General features: G+C 40.9%; 1 protein-coding gene across 4 annotated transcripts in view; it reads left to right on the top strand.

The window, feature by feature from the left end:
* The window catches only part of PHF2 (PHD finger protein 2), a 144,702-nt gene extending 129,654 nt beyond the window's left edge, over positions 1-15,048 (top strand). For 3 of the 4 annotated variants that reach the window (XM_038410363.2, XM_043518180.1, XM_043518179.1), the window contains 5 exons: positions 325-599; positions 5,410-5,505; positions 6,595-6,704; positions 8,877-9,135; positions 12,879-15,048. In XM_038410363.2, the coding sequence (XP_038266291.1) occupies positions 325-599; positions 5,410-5,505; positions 6,595-6,704; positions 8,877-9,135; positions 12,879-12,967 (829 nt within the window). In that variant the 3' untranslated portion in view covers positions 12,968-15,048. The remainder of the gene's footprint in view (positions 1-324; positions 600-5,409; positions 5,506-6,594; positions 6,705-8,876; positions 9,136-12,878) is intronic. The other variant, XM_043518181.1, reaches the window with a different exon arrangement.
* The last annotated feature ends 4,761 nt before the right edge of the window (positions 15,049-19,809 follow it).

Raw genomic sequence — 19,809 nt, forward strand, 5'->3', positions numbered from 1 at the left:
GTTACCAGCTTCTTGTTGTGGGGAGAGTCACTTGGTTACTCTCCTCACTTGCCCAAAATATGTCTTGTGATAAAGTATTCACGTAACTAAATTTTGAAGATTTCCTGATTTTTATCTCAAATCTCTGTTTGCCCTTCTAACCTTCTATGCTTGGTGGGTCTATTCTTGGTATAACTTGATTTCCCATACTAAACACCTACACAGTGGTGAGGCCATTACTCCAGAAATTAAATTGAGCTGTATTTACAGTGAATACTGTTTATTTCATGTCGTTGATTCGATAATTAGCTTAAAGCTCTATATTTTGTTTATGTTTTCCCTCAGTCAGCCACCTGCATCTCCCAGCACACAGGAAGCAATCCAAGGAATGTTATCAATGGCAAATCTCCAGTCTTCTGACTCCTGCCTGCAGACTTCATGGAGTGCCAACCAAGCTAAAAATAACACTATCTCAGCCCAAAACTCAAAAAAACCTGGGAGCAGTAACAACAAAAATGCAGGCAAGCACTTACTGAAGAAGAGCACAAAAAACAGCATTGACATTGAAGACTATGATGACCAGGACCACTTAGATGCCTGTTTTAAAGATTCTGATTATGGTGAGAGAAAACAAATTAATCTCTATAGCCCTAATTCTGAAAGTATTTATGCATTTGCTTAATTAGACACTAATAGTTAGTCCCATTGAAATCAAGGGGACTGCTCTGGTACATACAGTTATTCAGTGTTTGCATGCTTGGGGGGCCTATATTGCTAGATTAGTCTGTATCAAGTAGGCAAGATTAAAGGGAGAGTTTAGATTAAAGAGATAGATTAGATCAGAACAAACACATTATATAGTTGAGATTAGATAAACAGATTAAACTGATATTTTATTACGATTGAACCCAAACAAACATATTACACTTTTATGTAGCATAGGGAAAAGATTTTAACAAGCACAGCAGTGGAGTTGACACCAATATTAGTCAAATCCTAAATCATATATATTTAATTTAAAAATAGAACTTTATGCAGTGAACCCTGAAACTGTGATACTTATATGCCAGTGAGGTAGAATGAAATGACTATCAGAGAAGCTGTCAGTAAAAAACCCCTGAATTAGATATGATGAGGTCATGATTTTAAGTTTTGATGCCAAGAATGCTAAACTCTGCAGTGAAAGGAAAAGAGGGATTTTTGAGACCACTACATTAAGTTTACTATATTCTGGAAGTGAGTTTTTTAATAATATGAAAAAACAGCCTCTATATGTGTGCGTGCGTGCGAGTGAGAGAGAGCAGGTAGAAATACTAACACTCATAGAAAAATAAAACCACATAGTCATGAAGGGCTCAAGAAGGGTATGCAGCTCTTTAGCAACATAATAAAGATGTTACTTTAAATTGCTGCTGCTGACTGTGACCCTTAAAAACGTCCTTGAAATCTGCTCTCTCTATTAGATACACATATATTAAAGTTCAAATTGAAATACTCAGAAGTTTAATGAAAACAAGACATTTTGAAAATATTGTACATGTTTAAGTGCATGTTGCTGGTTTGCAGTTACAGCACCTTGTGGGCGTATCAGTCAGGATAAATTACATGACAAATTTTGTGAAAGTGTAATTTATAGACATGATCTACATGTGACAATGGGAAAATAGACAGGGTGATATTTTAAACCCCAATTTTCTTGCTAATTATATATTTATGCTACTATTTAATGGGTTTTCTTTGTCGTAAGCAGTCTGAGTTTATAAAGACTCCATTTGTACTGCATCTGGTCAGCAGATTTTCAGTTCAGGGGCTAAATTAAGCAGTAACATTATAACCATACATGGCTTTAACAGACAAACATTGAAATCAAAATTAAATGCATGTTTAAAAAAAACCCTCTATCAAGGAGTCTGAGTGTGTATATATACAGGATTGAATAAAACTCAAATTGTTACCATTCACCCAAAAGAACTGTAACTGTTCATGGAGAGAATAGTTCAGGTGGCATGTGGCTGTAGAGAAAACCATTTTCAAGGTTTTCATAAAACCACTTGCCCTCTCTCCCTCAGTCCATTTATCTCACTACCTCTGAGTTATTTGCAGAGCGACTTGAAGGGTTTGATGTTATACAAGGTAACGCTGATGACATTTAGCATGTTGATAGCACCTAATAAGTTCTCTTGCCCTTCCCCTCATTTGGGTTGGTCAATTATCCACCTTTTACTGAAGGGGAAATGGAAACACAGAAGGGTTAAGTAACTTGCTCCAGGCCACACACTGAATGAGTGGCAAAGCAAGTCAGCAGTCCCAGGTTCCCAGTCCCATTCTCTGCCCACTAGATCCTGTTGCCTCTTGAAGGTTCTACAACTGCATCTATTTTTGTGCAAAACCCAATGAAATTTAGTGAAAGTGAAAGGCAGATATGTTGAGTGTTTCTGAATGTCTCACAGAACCCTAATATTTGCTGACACCGCTGGTTCAGGCAAACATGAGCTAGGATTTTCTTCATATATTTAACAATATACCTGACTTTTCAAGTGTGATTTAATGAATGACTGGGGGAAAAAAAACAAAACAAATCTGAATTTTTTTTGTGGGGGGCGGGAAGGGGAATGAAGACAATCTTAGGCGTACCACAACACTTGTGACCATGCCCCCAACTCCTGTGGCCCTGTCTGACCTCTGCCCCCATCTCCACACACACAGAGCAGCAGAGGTTCCCTGTCCCCTCTCAGGCCAACAAGGGCGGTAGCATGGGATCACTTTCTGTACCTTAGGAATGGCAATTCCCCCTTCTTGGGAGCCGCAGGGCTTTGCGCTCTCCCCTAGAAAGGCAGAGTTGGCAGGAGAGGGGCACCTCAGGACTTACCCCAGTAGCTGCTTGGATGGGTAGGTTGGCTAGGCCTGCTGCACTCCTACCCTCCAGTATATGCAGTTGTTTGCTGCATTGTGTTGCTGGGACTCTCCAGAGTGGCTCATAAGAGTTAATAACCTGTTCAGTCCTCTCAGAGCTATTGTTTCAGGCTGCCTGCAGGCTCAGGCAAGCATCACTGCATTGGTTACATGTGGGTCATATTTTCAAACTGTTTTCACAGTTATGGGGGGCTTAGAACTTACCTTTTTTAAAATGAAAGTTGAGATTCTGATGTGATCACATCAGTCCAGGAGCAGGGGTCCTCGGCACTGGCCTGCAGTGAGCCTGTGCTTTAATCCAGCCCTGTTTTTCCCCCTCCCTGCCAAAGAATCAGTCAGATTTAATCTTTTGACCACAAACAAATCCCAAATGGGGAGGAAAATCCCCCAAACATAAAGAAGAAGGCAAAAGTTCTCATATAGCATTCCCTCCCCTGACTCCCAAGCCTTTCCATGCTAGGGCTCCCAGGTTGGGGAGCTTTGGATCCAGAAGGTGGAAGGAGCTGGGAATAGATCTGTTTGCCTTGGGACTGGATGGGAGCAGGAACCAATGAGAACCAGTACAGTTAGCCAGGGTCCTGAGATCTACCCTGAACCTGGAACACTAATGAGCACAGGGGCGATGAACTCCCTTCTCATTAAATGGACGGACAACCCTCTTCCCTCCGATAGGAGCCTCATGAGTGAAAACTCACTGTGTCTTCTGTTTCCTAAATTTGTTTTTCCTCAAGTGGGGACAATTTGACCCTTTATTTTTAGTCACTCAGTAAGACGTGTGGTTTACAATGAGCAGAGAGAGGGAAAGAGGTCTTGAGGGAGCGAGCTGTGTCAGTGCCATCTCAGTGTTGTTTAACAGAGCAGCATTTTATTGAGTACAGTGGGGGTTTTATGGAGTAATAATTTTAATGATTAATAATCTGAGAATAGCCTTGTGTTTTGGCCAAGAGCCTCTGTCTGTGGCTTAACTGGACCAAATTCCACATGCCCCACACAAGGCCCATTAAAATCAGAAGGAGTTTTCCTGCAGACCAAGATTAGCCCTGGGCCCATGTAAGGCAGAGTCTAGCACTCTGTTTACTCCGAGAAAGGTCTAAGAAGCGGCATTAATCACATATCTCTCACCCAACCAATGTGGTCAAAATAGTGCTATTCATTAAACTGGCAAACAGCCGCCTCTTGTGGGGGTATCCAATGGCCTCACTTTTGTCCTGATATTAGAATCATAGAACTTGAAGGGACCTCAAGAGGTCATCTAGTCCAGTCCCCTGCATTCAAGGCAGGACTAAGTATTATCTAGACCATCCCTGACAAGTGTTTGTCCAACCTGCTCTTAAAAATCCCCAATGATGGAGATTCCACAACCTCCCTCGGCAATTTATTCCAGTGCTTAACTACTTTGACAGTTAGGAAGTTTTTCCCAATGTCCAATCGAAACCGCCCTTGCTGCAGTTTCAGCCCATTGCTTCTTGTCCTATCCTCACAGGATAAAAACAACAATTTTTCTCCCTCCTCCTTGTAACAACCTTTTATGTATTTGAAAACTTTTATCATGTCCCCTCTCAGTCTTCTCTTCTCCAGACTAAACAAACCCAGTTTTTTCCATCTTCCCTCATAGGTCATATTTTCTTGGCCTTTAATCATTTTTGTTGCTCTTCTCTGGACTTTCTCCAATTTGTCCACATCTTTCCTGAAATGTGACACCCAGAACTGGACACAATACTTCAGTTGAGTCCTAATCAGCTCAGAGTAGAGCGGAAGAATTACTTCTCATGTCTTGCTTACAGTACTCCTGCTAACATCCTAGAAATGTTTGTTTTTTTGCAACAGCATTACTCATATTTAGCTTCTTCTCCTAACGGTACCGCATTCTGCCTGTGTTTTAGACGTGTAGGAAATTCTGTTTCACACCATGTGAGGATCACCAAATATCCATTGAGATAACCTATGTGCTGACCTATCTGATCAGGGAGTAACATCCCCCCCATGCACCTGATAGTGACAGGTATTCCAAATAGGCACAGCTTTATGTGAGGGGAGGACTGGCTTTTCCAAGCCAAGAATAATATAACGCGCTGTGAACAAAAAACGGTATTATTATTTTCATTACAATAGCACCTAGAGGCTTCCAACCGAGATTAGGGACTCCATGGTGATAGGTAGTGTATAAACGCAGAATAAGAGCCAGTCTTTGCCCCCTAAGAGATTGCAATCTAAACCAACAAGACAGGCAAGGGGGGAGAGAAAACAGAGGCACAGTGAGGTGAAGTGACTTGCCCATGGTCACACAGCAAGTCAGTGGCATTGCTGGGAACAGAGCCCATTCCTAGTCTAATGCCCTATCCCCCTTTCGGACATTTCACTCTGTGTGCTACCCTTGGCCGCAGTGTATTACATAGATACTCTAGGCCTGATTCACCACTGTGCTAGTCCAGTTCTACACTGATGGGTGATTCATACTTACCTCAAACTCCTGTTTAATACTGCTGCAATAAAAGCTATTTTTTGTTCCTGGTTTAGTTTACCCATCTTTGGAATCCGATGAAGATAATCCAGTATTCAAATCACGATCAAAGAAAAGAAAAAGTTCTGATGATGCTCCCTACAGCCCGACAGGTAAGTCCATTATGTCTTGGATGTTCAGACTCGGGGAAGATATTTCAAATTGAAAACCTAGAAAAGAACAATGAGATTTATTATTTTTATCATAAATATTGTGCTCGTCTAGGTCTCTCAATTGAGAGACTATTTTTTTTTAAATAGTTCCACTGTAGTGAACACTAAAATTGAATCTAACACATTCTGGACAACATTTCTCTTCAGTTACCTTTTAAAAATAAAAGGTAATCTCCTGTAGGTTGTAGGTATCTTTTACATCCTGCCAGTGAAGTTGATGATGTGTTGCTAGTATTATGATGTAATGGAGAAATCTAGCAGTTCTGAGGCAGCCCACACCTTATATATAAAAAGCATTAACAAAGAAAATAGAGAATATAAACTATTCCCACTGTTTTCATCAAAACCTCAGTAAAACTGAATAACTGCTAGGGACAGTTTCTGTGCTGTGCCTTACAGGAAATACCATCTTTTATACTGCCCAGATTGTGGGCCAACTGGGGGTCAATGCAGCTCCTGGTGTATATTCGAGAGCTCTAATTTGTAATGTTCTAATTTCCAGCAGCCTGACCCGGGCTGTCAGTTGAGCAGCCCAGAATGCCCATAGTGTTCAGTGCTACCTGCTACACTAGTGGGGCTACGAGGGACAGGGTTAGGGTTGCTTATGGGAGCCTTGTACAGCATCTGCCCTGGAAGAATTCTCCCTTGGCCAAGTGGGGTGGGAAGAGATTGTGAAAATCCCTGTGAAGCATTTTGCCTGTTCATTTGGGATAAATTCACATTCCATGAATGTTTGATTTTTCATTAAATATGATCAGTTTTGGAAAATCTGGAGGAGAATATGGGTTTCTTTCCAAAAGCTACCTAGTTTAAGTGGAGTCCTGAGCTCTGTTTCCACATCTGCCACTCAATGGCCTTACTAATGCTTGGCACTTATAGATGTTTGCCCCACTGAAGTAGAATGTCCATTTAAAAATAAGCTCTGTCTTGCCCTTGTCACCCCCCTTGCCCTTCATTCTGTAGGAATGCAGTGCTCCCCCTACACAGAGTGACTGTTATACTGCATTTTCATTTTGTTCTTACATTTAGCAAGAGTTGGCCCCTCAGTACCTCGACAAAACAGACCTGTCCGAGAGGGTACAAGAGTTGCCTCCATTGAAACTGGACTGGCAGCAGCAGCGGCCAAATTATCCCAGCAGGTGAGTTTGCATACTAGGTAGCTTTTCCTTAGAAAATACGTTTATTTTCAAATGGAGCCATAGCACTTCCCCATCTTCTCCTGTTGCTCGCTGAATATTAACTATGTTGTTGTAACAGCTCATGTTTAATTACTGTACACGTCCAATTCTGTACTCAGTGACAAATCCCAGTGGCCTCAATAGAAACAGGATCAGGTTCTAAATCACACTTTCAGATTTCCAACGACACTGCAGATTAGAGGTTTCTAGTTCAATTAGGTGCTTTAAGCACACTGACGGAATTATCAGTTGGGCAGATCAGGTAAACAAAGTAGTATTTGGGGGAAAGCTTCAGTGTAAGCATCTTTTACTTTAAGAAGATTAGAGTAAATTTACAAATGTGCTTATGTGATTCAGGTATATGGTGCCAGATTTTCAAAGGTATTTAGGCCCTTAAAGATGCTCATAGGCACCTAGTGGGATTTTCAAAAGTTCCTGAGCAGGTTAGGCACCTAAGTCCCTTTCAAAAATGGGACTCAGACACCTAGGTCTCTTAAGTGTTTTTGAAAATGTTACTCTAAGTAATGCAAAATTGACAATTATGCCAGTTTTTCCATCATCTCTTTGAACTTAATTTCTTTATGTTAAATTCTGAAAGTTGCGAAAAAGCTTTTTCTTATCCTGTAAACTTACATTCAGTTACGAGAATGGATGTTTGTATACAAACATGCTGAACTTAAGGATGCTTACAGAAAATCCTCATAGGAAGTAGGGCCAAATGCAGTACCCACTGTTCAAAACTACATTGCCTCAACACGATAATCTTTAAATCCTTTTTTAAGTACCAAAAACACTAGACAGCTGTGTCAACATACAACCTAGAACTCAGCTACTTTTTGCAGTTTAGTAATCTCATTTTTAACAGGTTACTAAAGCTTTTCCAATATCAGCCTGCTATCATCCTTATGGAGTTTAAATTGTTCCTTCATTGTGAGTGAAATTCACCACGATACAGAGAGCCATTACAGGCTTATGTACATAGGGTTGCGCTCTACATTGACATTATTCCCAGCTAATTTCTGCACAGATGTTGATTTTTCCCCATCAGATGAAAAATATTGAGTCTGATTCTCAATTACTCTATTCCTATACTTGGATCAGGAATGGACGAGGGAAAAGTGGCTTTAAGCCATCTTTGTGCTCCTATATACTGGGACTGCACAGGGACCTGCCCAGCCCTCAGTGTATGTTAGAGCAACCATAGGTCTACTTCAGTTTATCTTCTGTCTTCCATAGCCCATAGGGCATGTCTACATTATGTGCTAGATCGACGGGCAGCTATCGATCCAGCGGGGGTCAATTTATTGCATCTAGTCTAGATGTGATAAATGGACCGCCGAGCGCTCTCCTGTCGACTCCGGTACTCCACCGGAGTGAGAAGCATAGGTAGAGTCGACGGGGGAGCATCAGCTGTGGACTTACCACAGTGAAGACACCATGGTAAGTAGATCTAAGTACGTTGACTTCACCTATGTTATTCACATAGCTGAAGTTGCATAACTTAGATCGATCCCCCCTGTGTAGACCAGGCCTCTGTGTACCTTTGGGAAACAGAATAGCCATAGAGCAGTGCACCCAGACCACTATCCTGACAGGCAGCCCACACAGAGAGCTGAGGAAGAGCCAGTTTATATCTTTACACCAGCTCTCTACTGGCTGGGTGCCAGACCACCTGCACTAGGAAAGTCCTTAGGGGGCCAATTTTGCCCACTCTAAGGCCTTGTTATACTGCCAGAGTGACATAAAGGGGCCTTAGTGTAATTGAAAAGCAGGCCCATTATATTTATCTTGTATCATTATTATTATTTGTATTACTAAAGCACCTAGGGGCCTGAGACATGCATCAAGGTCCCATTGTGCTAGGTGCTGTACAAACACAATGCAATGACAGTCCCTGCCCCTAAGAGCTCACAATTTACGACAAGATACAGCAGGTGGATGCAACTAACAGACGAGGAAACAATGCTGTTGTGATCAGTTCTCACTTTGAGTTTCTATCAACCCTGTTCGCTCTGTGTCTTTATCCAGTTCTGACAATATTCCCATTCTTGACGTGATACTCAGTGTAACTATGTTAACAAATGCCACTGGTTGTCACAGTAGCTGAATGGGGATTCTATGCTTTATTGAAAGGAGGAACAAAAAGGCAAGAAGAAGAAGAATGCCAAAAAGAAGTTGTCCCCCAACAACACAAATAAACTCTCTCAGGAAGGCAGCTCTCCTGAACCCAAATTGGAGTCCCATGCCAGCAGCCTAGCAGATCATGAATACACTGCCGGGGCAAGCACGTTTGGGGTCGCCCAAGTAAACAGAGGCTCTCAACCTATGGCACCTGGAGTTTTCCTCACCCAGAGGAGACCCTCATCATCACAGAATAATGCAGCTGCCAAAGGTACTGTAAATATTCACAGAGGAAATGTCCATCTCCATGACAGGGCAAACTTGTTCCCTACAGTGTAGTCCCTTTTCCATTGTGTCCTTGTACTCTTTCAGTGGAGCTAGGTTTATTTACACCAGTTGGGGATCTGGCTATGACCACTGAGTTGGGTTAGCATTGTTGGCCTATGTGTTCCACTGTGTGTGGGTGTCTTACGAAGGAAACAATCCATAATACTTGCCAAAGTGAACTCAATAGGTCATCTTCCCTGTTTTAAAGCAACTCATCTCTATGACAGTCCAGCTTCTCCAGTATCTAAAAAACTATTCACAACAGAGCCTGTTACCTTCTCCCCTTCGCTTGTTCAGAAACTCTGTTTTTCTACTTTCTTCTATATATTTTTTCTGCCATTGACTCAGTGGGGTCAGGATTTCAACTGTAAATCTTAGTACAGATAAAATTCCAATGCACCTAATCTGTATGTGTGCATGCACAGAATATTTTAAGTCACAAAGTTGCCTTTCTTACATTGGAATGCTTCTTGAATTTCAAGAGTGCAAATATTTAAACTACTTTTAGGAATTATTGTGCTTAAGGAAACAACATTAAAAACCCCATGCATATCAACTTGTTTTTCAATATTTTTGTTTACTCTCTGTAATTGGAATTTTATTTTTACACTGAGGAATAACTGGAATCTTGTTTGAGTCAAAAGTTTCCCCTCCTGTCTTCCGCTATCCCTCTCTGAGCCCACATGAAAGTCATAAGTCAAGAAAAAGGTGGAGGGGAGTGCGAGAGAGAGAGAGCGGTCAAAGTTGAGCAATGATGCAATTGATGATAAGTTAAGTGACTATATTTTCCGTGGTTTTATAACTGTATGAATACAGTGGAGATAGCATGAGATTTCACATAGTCCTGTATGCTATGTGCTTAACTTGAAAACATCTGTATCACTAAATGTGCTGTCAGTAACATTTTCTTAACAAGATGTTATTTATTGCAAACTCTGGATCCAGAAAACAAAGCCAACTAAAAGTCAGAAAGACGCACAGGAATTTTTTTTAATACTTGTGGCCATTGGCACAAACAGCAGCAAAATGAAACATTTCATTCAATTTACCTCTTAACGTGTTCACGTTCTGCCACATGTTAATCTGTTGAAATGAACCGGGTTATATAGTGAAATCAGAAATAACGCAAAATACAGCAGGCAAGGTGTCCAAGCTTTGTGCTCATGACGGTTACTCCCTGACTGAGTGATCAATCAGTCTGCCAAATAAGCAAATTCTTTACCTCTCTGGGAAAGGAAAGTGAATGAACAGCTCTTTCTGACATCCCTGGGTGCTTGTTTAATAGAAGGAGGCTTTAGGATGCCTTTGTAAGATAGCCATGTGGTGGTTAGTAAAACGGGGCCTAGAAGGCTGAATTTAATGGGGATTTAAGGGCAGTCCAAAGCAGGCAGCAGTGTTGGGCCATCACAGCTCTGCTGGAGATATCAGAGAGAGCTCAGTCCAGTGCTGGAGAGAGAAAATATTTTTAAAACAGCAGCATGATTTCCCCTCCCCCTTTCTTTTAAACCACAAAGAGGCTTTTCACCTTCAGTTAAACTCAGTAAAAACAGTACACTCAGGGTCACTGCCTACCTTGAGGCCTCATCCAAAGCCACTGAAATCAATGGAAAGACCCCCATTTGTTTTAATGGGCTTGGATCAGGCCCTTCATGGAGAATAACTATGTGCAAACAGACACAGCTATGCTCCCTTATTTGAGTGTGTATGTATGTTATATACACAAAAATAAGAGAGCATAGTTTGCATATATGTGTGTGTGTGTGCACATGCGCATCAAGGGCCTGATCCAGATGACATACACATTATGAAAAGTAAAGGTAAGTGTGCTTACTAATGTACTTTTCTGACCAGAAAGTATGCAGTTCTTGACTAGACATGTAGCTAAGATCTTGGTTACACTTTCACTGTGGTTTCTTGAGGCAGCAGAAGACAAGTGTCTAGAGAAAAAAATATGCTGGGGGCATAAAAACAGCACCTGCAACTTTATACATGAATAGGTTTTAACTGTAACTTCTAACACATGATTTCCATAACCTGACTTCTTAGTGTTTACTTCGATAGCATTTTAAGTGTTCAGAATGTAGATTTGTTCACACTCTGTCAGAGCTGTTGTGAAACAGTATAGGATGATTACGTAGGAGAGCAATGTGTCAAGGATACATTTGTACCCACCAACTGCTTTCTCTCCCAGCTGGGTGAACACAAGGGTGACCAAGTTGCAGTAGTTTCACTGCTGAAATAGAACACTGGGGTGAGCTAATATTATGCTTATGTACATTTATGAAAGGCCGCAGTATGGTCTGGTGGATCATGTGCTGGACTGGGAGTCAGGGGACGTGACTTGATCTGTCCTCAACTCTACTTCTGGGCTCATTGTGGATTTGAGCAAGTCATAATTTATTTGTTCCTCACTTTCCCAATTTGTCAACGTGGAAAATGATACATTTCTGGTTCCAAAACTGCCCAGAAGAAAGGCACGACTATATCCATATTATTAAAGTGTGGAAATACATGGAGATGGTTGAGCCTGATACTGCAATCTTTGCACAGCTGAATCTCATTCACCTGAGTAAGAGTAAGATCAGAAGCTAGGCTCAGCATAAGCCTTCCTGCCATTTTGCTAGTTCAGAATCATGCTACCAGGGTAAGAGTGGATGACCTGGACATAGTGCCTGCATTAGTGGATTCTTGTCTGATTGTACATGGATTAAAAAAATCCATTTGTGTGTCACTTTATGACAGCCCATAGGGAAGTAGGTTACACAAAAGTGCAAGCAAAAAAGCAAAAAACAAGTACATGACAGTGTGATGGGCCCTGTGTAAAATCATGGACGAAGTTGCTATATTTCCTAGATGTGTCATAGTGAAGATGATGAATGTCACAATATGGTCACAGATGAAAAGGGAACAAGTTATACCAATGCTGCTAGCTATTATAGAATTTAATCAAAGCCTCGTAAAACAGAATAAATACAATTAAAATGAACCTCAGTCTTTGAAACTGCACACTGTTTTTTTTTCCTTTAAACTAATGCAGCAAGAGATACAATTACAACTTTTGAACAGTGAACAGTTAAACTGTCTAATCTAGATGAATTTTTTTTAAAAAAAAAACAACTTTTCTTATGAATGCCTCCATTCCACCACACAAGGCGTTAGCACAGTGGTTGGGAACCATCTTAAATTCATTTAAACCTGGCGAGTGAGTTTGCACTTATCTGGCACTGAGTTTTAGACACTTGGAGAGCCCCCAATAGAATAAATACGTGCATGCTTTCAAACACATCTCTTTGGTATTTTGGTTCACGAACACAGTTAAACAGGGAATGGTACTTTCAGGATTTTTGTGCTATCTCGGTTTCATTCTTAATGAAACTTGGTTAAAATCCATAGTAAGACAATATAGTATAGGTTAGGATACGCAGCACAGATTGCAATGTATGACAATGCTTGGTTTTCTTCAGAGCATTCTGATTGATGTGTCATACACACACACCATGTTAACTTTGAGAATTTGTAGTATACATATCCAAAATGTAATTACTTCAGGTGGAAATCAGACATCAGTGTGATTGCACCACCTCTGAAGGTAGTGCTTCTGTTTTTATACCGAGTGAGCCTGCTTGGCTGTTTCTACATAGCTGTGGCTGCTGTTACTTAACATGTTCATTTTTTTTCAATTTTCAGGAAAACGTACAAAAAAGGGCATGGCTACCGCAAAACAGAGGCTTGGGAAGATTTTGAAAATCCATCGGAATGGGAAACTTCTCCTTTAATATTTCGAAAACTGGGACTTGATCAAAGCTCAGTAATTCCTGAGCTGACACTAACTCTTCAGCTCTTGAAGGACTTCAGTAGTATTGTGCATCATCTTAGGGACAATACCAGTTAACTTTTTGCCACCACTTTAATAATTGTTTTTAACTTTCAGCAGTTAAAGTGTACAGAATACTGCTATAAATATTTTTTAATATAGATGTCCTTTCTCAAATTGCTGAGAGTGACTAGTTCGCAAAAAGTTAATGATAATCCAAGAAATTGAGGATCATTCCAGTTTTAGGAAAGTATCCCTTTAACTTGTTCATAAGTAGAAACCAGTTGTTTTAACAGAATGAACATCCATTTCAGTTAGATTTCACTTAAGAAAAAAAAGTACTATCTTTAAAGAGGTATCTGGTCAAAGAGCAGGAGATTAAATTTAAAAATTCTTCATTTGTCTAACAAACAATATTAAAAGGTGGGGGACCTTAAGTTTGATTGCTGGAGACATTTCCCCATGCTATAGCGAATGAAGAAGGTAGTCTGCATAATGTGAAACTTCATTATCTCACCCTGATCATGATCTAGAGGTGTTGGAGGAGCCATTACTGCACTTGAGCACTACTCCATGCATCTCAGATAGCTGCTGGTTGGACAACACTGGGTGCACGAGGCAGCATTTGTTATGCACAGTGGGAGCTGGTTTACTGCTTGGTTTATAACTGGTTGGAAGTTTTAGCTCTATGCCCAAGGGCCAGTTTTTGTAGCTAACTGACACACATGATGGTACAATAGCTTGTGTCAGTGTAGAAATCAAAGCACACAAAGATGTGTTGCAGACCTTGCAGTCACTAACTGCAGTACATGAGGTCAAGCTCTGCTTCTTCACATGCAGTTTTTGACGTTTATATCAAAGCACTTCTTATCAGATACACTTACTTTGGGAACGAGGGCTGCATGCATCCAGGTGTCAGATAGTGGGAAAGTTTAGCTTATTGACAATTTGACTGGATACTTTTTTGTCTTTTAACTCTTTTAGTGTTTGGTGTAGAGTGCATTATTTTACATTAAACTGCTTGTCTGCATATAAACACTTGAGGGGTTAAATTTGTTTCTCAGGCAATCCCGTATTTTAATTTTTAGATGCGTTTACTAAGGCATATTTTTCATAGAATGTAGCTTGTAAATAGCTTTTTAAATAACTTTTTTTATAAAAGTAAAGTATCTTTAGACATTTCTTTCTATAGACTACTTCATTAACATTTATACAAGTCATTGCTGAGTATTATCAGTTGTATTTTAGTTTGGTTTTAAAAGGGTTGGGTGGGGTTTTTTTGTTTTTGTTTCACTTTCCGGGGGGGGGAGGGGGCGGTTGGGATTTGGGCGTTGCCTGGAAAACAAGTAAAACTTTGTGCAGCCTTATAAAATGTCTTATACAGAATCAAATAGTACAAAATAATCTATTTAAGACACATTTTGAAGAATAATCTTCAACTTTAATACCAGCTCTTTGTTTTAATTCTTGTATTATGAGGGGATACAATTATTTTACTAGCACCTTGTGAAGTGTTTGTGTATTGTGATGATGTAATTTATTAATGTTTGTAGCTTTTTATATTTGTACATTTCTTATGAGCTTTGTTTATATACACACACACACACACACATTACCTGGATGTGATGTCCATGGGAGAGAAAAAAAAACAAAAAAAAAAACAAAAAAACACCACACAGCTACAGGAAACAACTGAGGCCTTATTAACTAACCTTTATACTATTACAGTGGGACATAGATTCTGAATGCTAGGAGTCTGAGAAAGTTAGTTGAATAGGGCCCCAGATTTATGCAGAGCAGGGTTTTTAAGCTTCCTTAGTATACTGTTCTTGTTGAGCATTTATATAATATAACCCAGACATCATGCTGTTTTTTTATTATTATTTTCGCAACATGTACATTTCTAACAAAGTTTATTGTGGCTATCTATTACAGTGTTTTATTTACTGATTCATATCAAATGCTCTTGTATCAAGTCCATGAAATCTGAGTAAACTTAGATCAAAGTTTAAAAAAAAGTAAAATATTTCAGGTTTTGTATAGCATCGTGTTTGGTTAATTTATTACATATTAATCGTTAGGGGCCCAATGATTCAATGTTATACACATGTCATCTTACTGAAATCAATAAGATAGAATGGGATAGATACTACAGAGCAGAACATGGTTCTTTGTTTCATTCTGTTAAGCTATGGTGGCTCCTCATGGGTTAGAGAAGGCAGCCACGACTGGGGTAGAGATAGTCTGAGGAAGGTTGAGAATACTGTAGTGATGAAGAATTTCATAAGGTTGGAAATTCTGCTAGCTACAGAAGGCCTCAGTCATGCAGACTGCTCCACATGGCTACCCCTCCTCCCCCACATTTAGCTGGAGCTATGGTGAAGTCAGTGGGGTTACATGCCGACACAGTGGCTCACGGGCGAGTTCTTATTGCAGGATTGGGATCTACATCTGCAAAATGGGGTTGAAAAATCTCCTGGGACTAGGCTCTCGCAGTACTCAGCCAAGTCTAGGAAGTGCTGACGGTTTGGAAATCAGGGCCTTTTATTTTTCCTGAACCAGTTTACCCATCCCTGCTTGAATCCTAAAAATACCAAATGTATTTTCAGTCCAACGCTGGTATAAACAACCAGAGGCCAAGGTTAAAAAAAAATAATAAATAGAAACATTAAAAAGAAGACAGCTTGGATGCTCTAATCTCCAGCACAAAATACACGAGATTTGCTTCCAGCAGTGAAATAACTCCATGGAGGATAAGGCAAGGCTGAAAGCAGTGACATGGCAAAGCAGGAAAATCTTAGTTTTCCAATACGTTTATATCAGGTCTAACAACCCATCTCCCAGCTTCAACTCATGCTGTTTTCTAGCCAGTCTTTTCTGAAGTAGTAATTGGAATCTGTCACCGAGCTCAGTATCATATCCTGTCACTAGCTGCGTAATCTCCACCTACAGCTTCCAGCATCTCCCCCACTTGCCTTCCCTACCTTGCACAAGCGGCCATGTCCTGGTCTTGTGGACTGGGTTAGGAAGCAAGAGTGGGAGAAGAGCTGGTTGCATCAGGTGTACAGACCAGGGGATGGAGGATGGTTTACAGTGGCAGGGAGGAGAGTGGGAATCTTGGATTAAGAAAATTCCCCATTCTGCATTGCCTTTTGCTCCCAGAAAGCCTCTCTCACTTCATTAGCAGCTTCCTCTAGCAATACCTTAGATATAATCACAGCCACAACATAATTTCTAAATGTTAGATACAATGGAACAGAACGATTAACATTTCATTTAATTGAATTCATTGTTTTCATAGTGTTAGGGGCCCCCATCTGCTGGAGGCGTCAGTAATCAGGATTGAGTTTGGTGCAGCTTCTCCATTACAGTTTTTTTTTTTTTTTTTTAAAAAACAGCATGCAGGCAAAACAAAAAACCCTGCACCTTGACAAATCCAAAATGTGGCACCTCTCAAAAGGTTAAACTACTAACCTACTTTACAATTAAAACAGTAAAGAAAACTCTGCACAATTTATACAGGATTTTCATATATGGGCCAAGAGCACTTTCTAAGACTACATGCCTGAAAAACTAATAAAGGAGCAAAGGGCCCTCCCTTTTCATCAGTGACAGGTGCAACTAGCACTGGGTTAAAAAATACAGCACATCCGTGGCTGGAAACAGAAGAGAAGGCAGTGCAGAAGGTAAGGGTGGCATCACACATGTTGCATAATGTGCTGCAAAAAGATACAGAAATAGTTCTGCACCATGACCTGGATTTTTGTTCCTGATTCATCAAGGAACTAAAGCACGTTTGACATGCAGATATAAGGAGTGAGGAGTCCCGCTAAAGTCACCAGCACCACTCAAGCTGTGTTTATGTACCTTGATGAATCAGGCCCTAAATCAGCACATGTTGAAGCACATTGCCCATTTACTTCAATAGGCGGTAGGATAATTTGGAGGCAGCCCTTGAAATTAATATAACATTTTAAAGGCTACTAATAATGCTTCTTCAGAGTCAGAAACCTCAATTCCACTGAATGCCATAAAATAGCTTTTTATTGGGGGAGGGGGTGATGTATTAGCGAGTTTGTTTTGCCATAATGTCTTCATCACCTTCCTATTCAGAGGTGTAAACTACACACAAATTCATCCCATTGACTTCAGTGGCACTTTATCAGAGAGAAAGGTGGGCCCCTGTGTTTTGATGTCAGCGTAGTATATTGTTTAACAGTACTTTTAACTTACACATTGGAAGAGCTGTCTTGCTTAAGTAAGTGTTGCACCAAAGTCTTCAAGCACTTTACTCGCATTGATTAACGTCACAGTGTAACACCGACAGACCCTGGTTGGCAGCGAGCAGGATCAAACCTGGGACCTCTGGAGCTAAATGCACGAGCCTCTACTGCATGAGCTAAAAGCCATATGCTCCTTAGCTAATGCTGTAGAGCAAACTCATTAATCTCTCTATGTGGTCTCGCTGCTACAGAACACCACACCCAGGAGGTGTACGAATTACACCAGCACTTCTAGGACAGCAGCATTAGTCCCAACTAACAGCTAGGAAAACGGAGCCTCAGTGGTGGCATATGATTTTTGGGCACATCCCTCTTAGAGCTGGGACTAGCCCCCCCCCCACACCCCTCCCTACTCTATTGGATCTGAACCCTACTTTCATGCTCAGTAGATTTTGATGATCTGTGTCTCAATTGCTTTGAGGAGATACTTTCTCTATGTTCAGTGTTTGAGGCTAGTAATAAAGCAGAATATTTGCATCAAAGAATTAAATCATTGGAGAACATGGCCTTTGAGCCCTCAGTTCCCTCCGCCCCCATTTAAAGTTTTATAACTTGTTTGTTTAGTAAAATACTTGTGGGTCCTTAGAGACTAACAAATTTATTTGAGCATAAGCTTTCGTGATGCATCTGATGAAATGAGCTGTAGCTCACGAAAGCTTATGCTCAAATAAATTTGTTAGTCTCTAAGGTCCCACAAGTACTCCTTTTCTTTTTGTGAATACAGACTAACATGGCTGCTACTCTGAAACCTGTTTATTTAGTCTCGCTTCCAAAGTGTAAATGAAATTGTGCAAGCTATGCCTAGTGGAAATGGCTGTGGGACCACTCCAAAGTTATGAAATGTGTGTATGTAAATTTACCATGTCACACACATCTAACACCATAGTTCAAGTTCAGAAAATTGACCTTGTTCATAGGACAGGTGGTTTTAAAGCAAGAGCTGCTGTAAGCATGCATGTTTAATGTGTTAAACCAAGGACTAACTAGCCACTAGATGGCACTCTACTTCTTCATTAGAAGGCCTGCTTGACTTAGAGTGACCCATTTGATTTAGTGTACAAAACCCTGACATGATATTATCATGGTTTAACCTTTTCCAAAATAGGCAGATGAACATAAAAGGGGGCAGGGGGAGGGAACATATCCCAAACTAGGTATTCCAGCACCAGTGTTGCCAGTAGAAAAGGAGTACTTGCGGCACCTTAGAGACTAACAAATTTATTTGAGCATAAGCTTTCGTGAGCTACAGCTCACTTCATCAGATGCATTCCTTATACAACTCTGGCATTGAGTGCACTAATTCAAATGTAAGAGACTCACAGCCACACTCAGCCCGATGCCTTACAGGGATTTGAACCCAGGTCTCCTATCAACCTGGTGAGTGCCCAAGTTGCGGAGCTACCACAGTTTGAAACTGAGCAAGAGCTCTGCCCCCCCAGTAGAAGCCGTGACTTAACTGTTGGAGTAGGCACTTGACTCCGAGTCTCCTAGCATTTAGGAGACTGTCATAATCACTGGCCTATAGAGTCATGCTAGCCTAATGAATATTGAAGTATTTCTTATGGTGTGAAACAGCTTCAACCGGAGAGCTTGAGAAAAAGCCCCACCCCAGACTAGAGTGCTCCCAGGGATGCCCAGAGACCTGGGGGCAAATCCCTTCTCTAATCAGGCAGCCTGGGATGTTTTAATTACTGGGCAGAGGGAAGGGTGTCACCAACAGCACCTGCTCCTTCATTATTAATGAAAAAAGATGGACCTTGCTTTGGTGCCTATGTGCAGGAGAAGCTTCATGGCTGAGCATTCCCAGCAGAGGGAGGTGTTGTCATCCAGCCCAAAGGTAGGTGCCTAACTGCCTTTAAAGGCAAGGTTTAAGCTACAACTCTCTCCTCAGCATTTCTTGTTAGCAGGATTAGACATCACTCCACTCAGCATGCTGGGGGGTGTGACTCTCCCTGTGCCGTATATAGGGCACCTTCACAGCTGCCTGTGGCTTCCACAAGGAGGAAGCATGCCTCGCAGTAGGCAGTGCAACAACTGAGCTGAAGTTCCCTTTGTGGATCTAGCCCTGGGTGCTCATTTTAAGCTGAAGAGAGCTGGAGCTCTCAAATACAACCAGGGTTTCTCAGAGAGAAGGAACTAGAGCTGAAAACACCTGAATTTTAGGGATGGCCAGTTCCACTCCAAATCGCTAGTTTCACATGAGATTCTTGATACTTATTGATGCCAGCTTGGCAGGAAATAGGGCAAGATCCAGCTTTTTTTTTTTTTTTTTAAAGTACTTGGGGCTTGACAGAAACCAAGATGTCCAAAGGAATGTGACCATTTAGAAACACCAACAAGCTCTACAACAATGAAAAAATTTAATTTTTCCACTGGGGAAAAGATTCAATTGGGTCTTTATATGGACTGATTCACTCATCCCTGTTCTTCATTCAAATACCACTCCATGGGCTTGACACAGCTTACAATAAAGGAATGAGCAGGGCGGCGGGGGGTGGGAAATCAAGGGCCATGCGTATGC

This window comes from Dermochelys coriacea, chromosome 7 (assembly GCF_009764565.3).
Source record: "Dermochelys coriacea isolate rDerCor1 chromosome 7, rDerCor1.pri.v4, whole genome shotgun sequence".
NCBI lineage: Eukaryota > Metazoa > Chordata > Testudines > Dermochelyidae > Dermochelys > Dermochelys coriacea.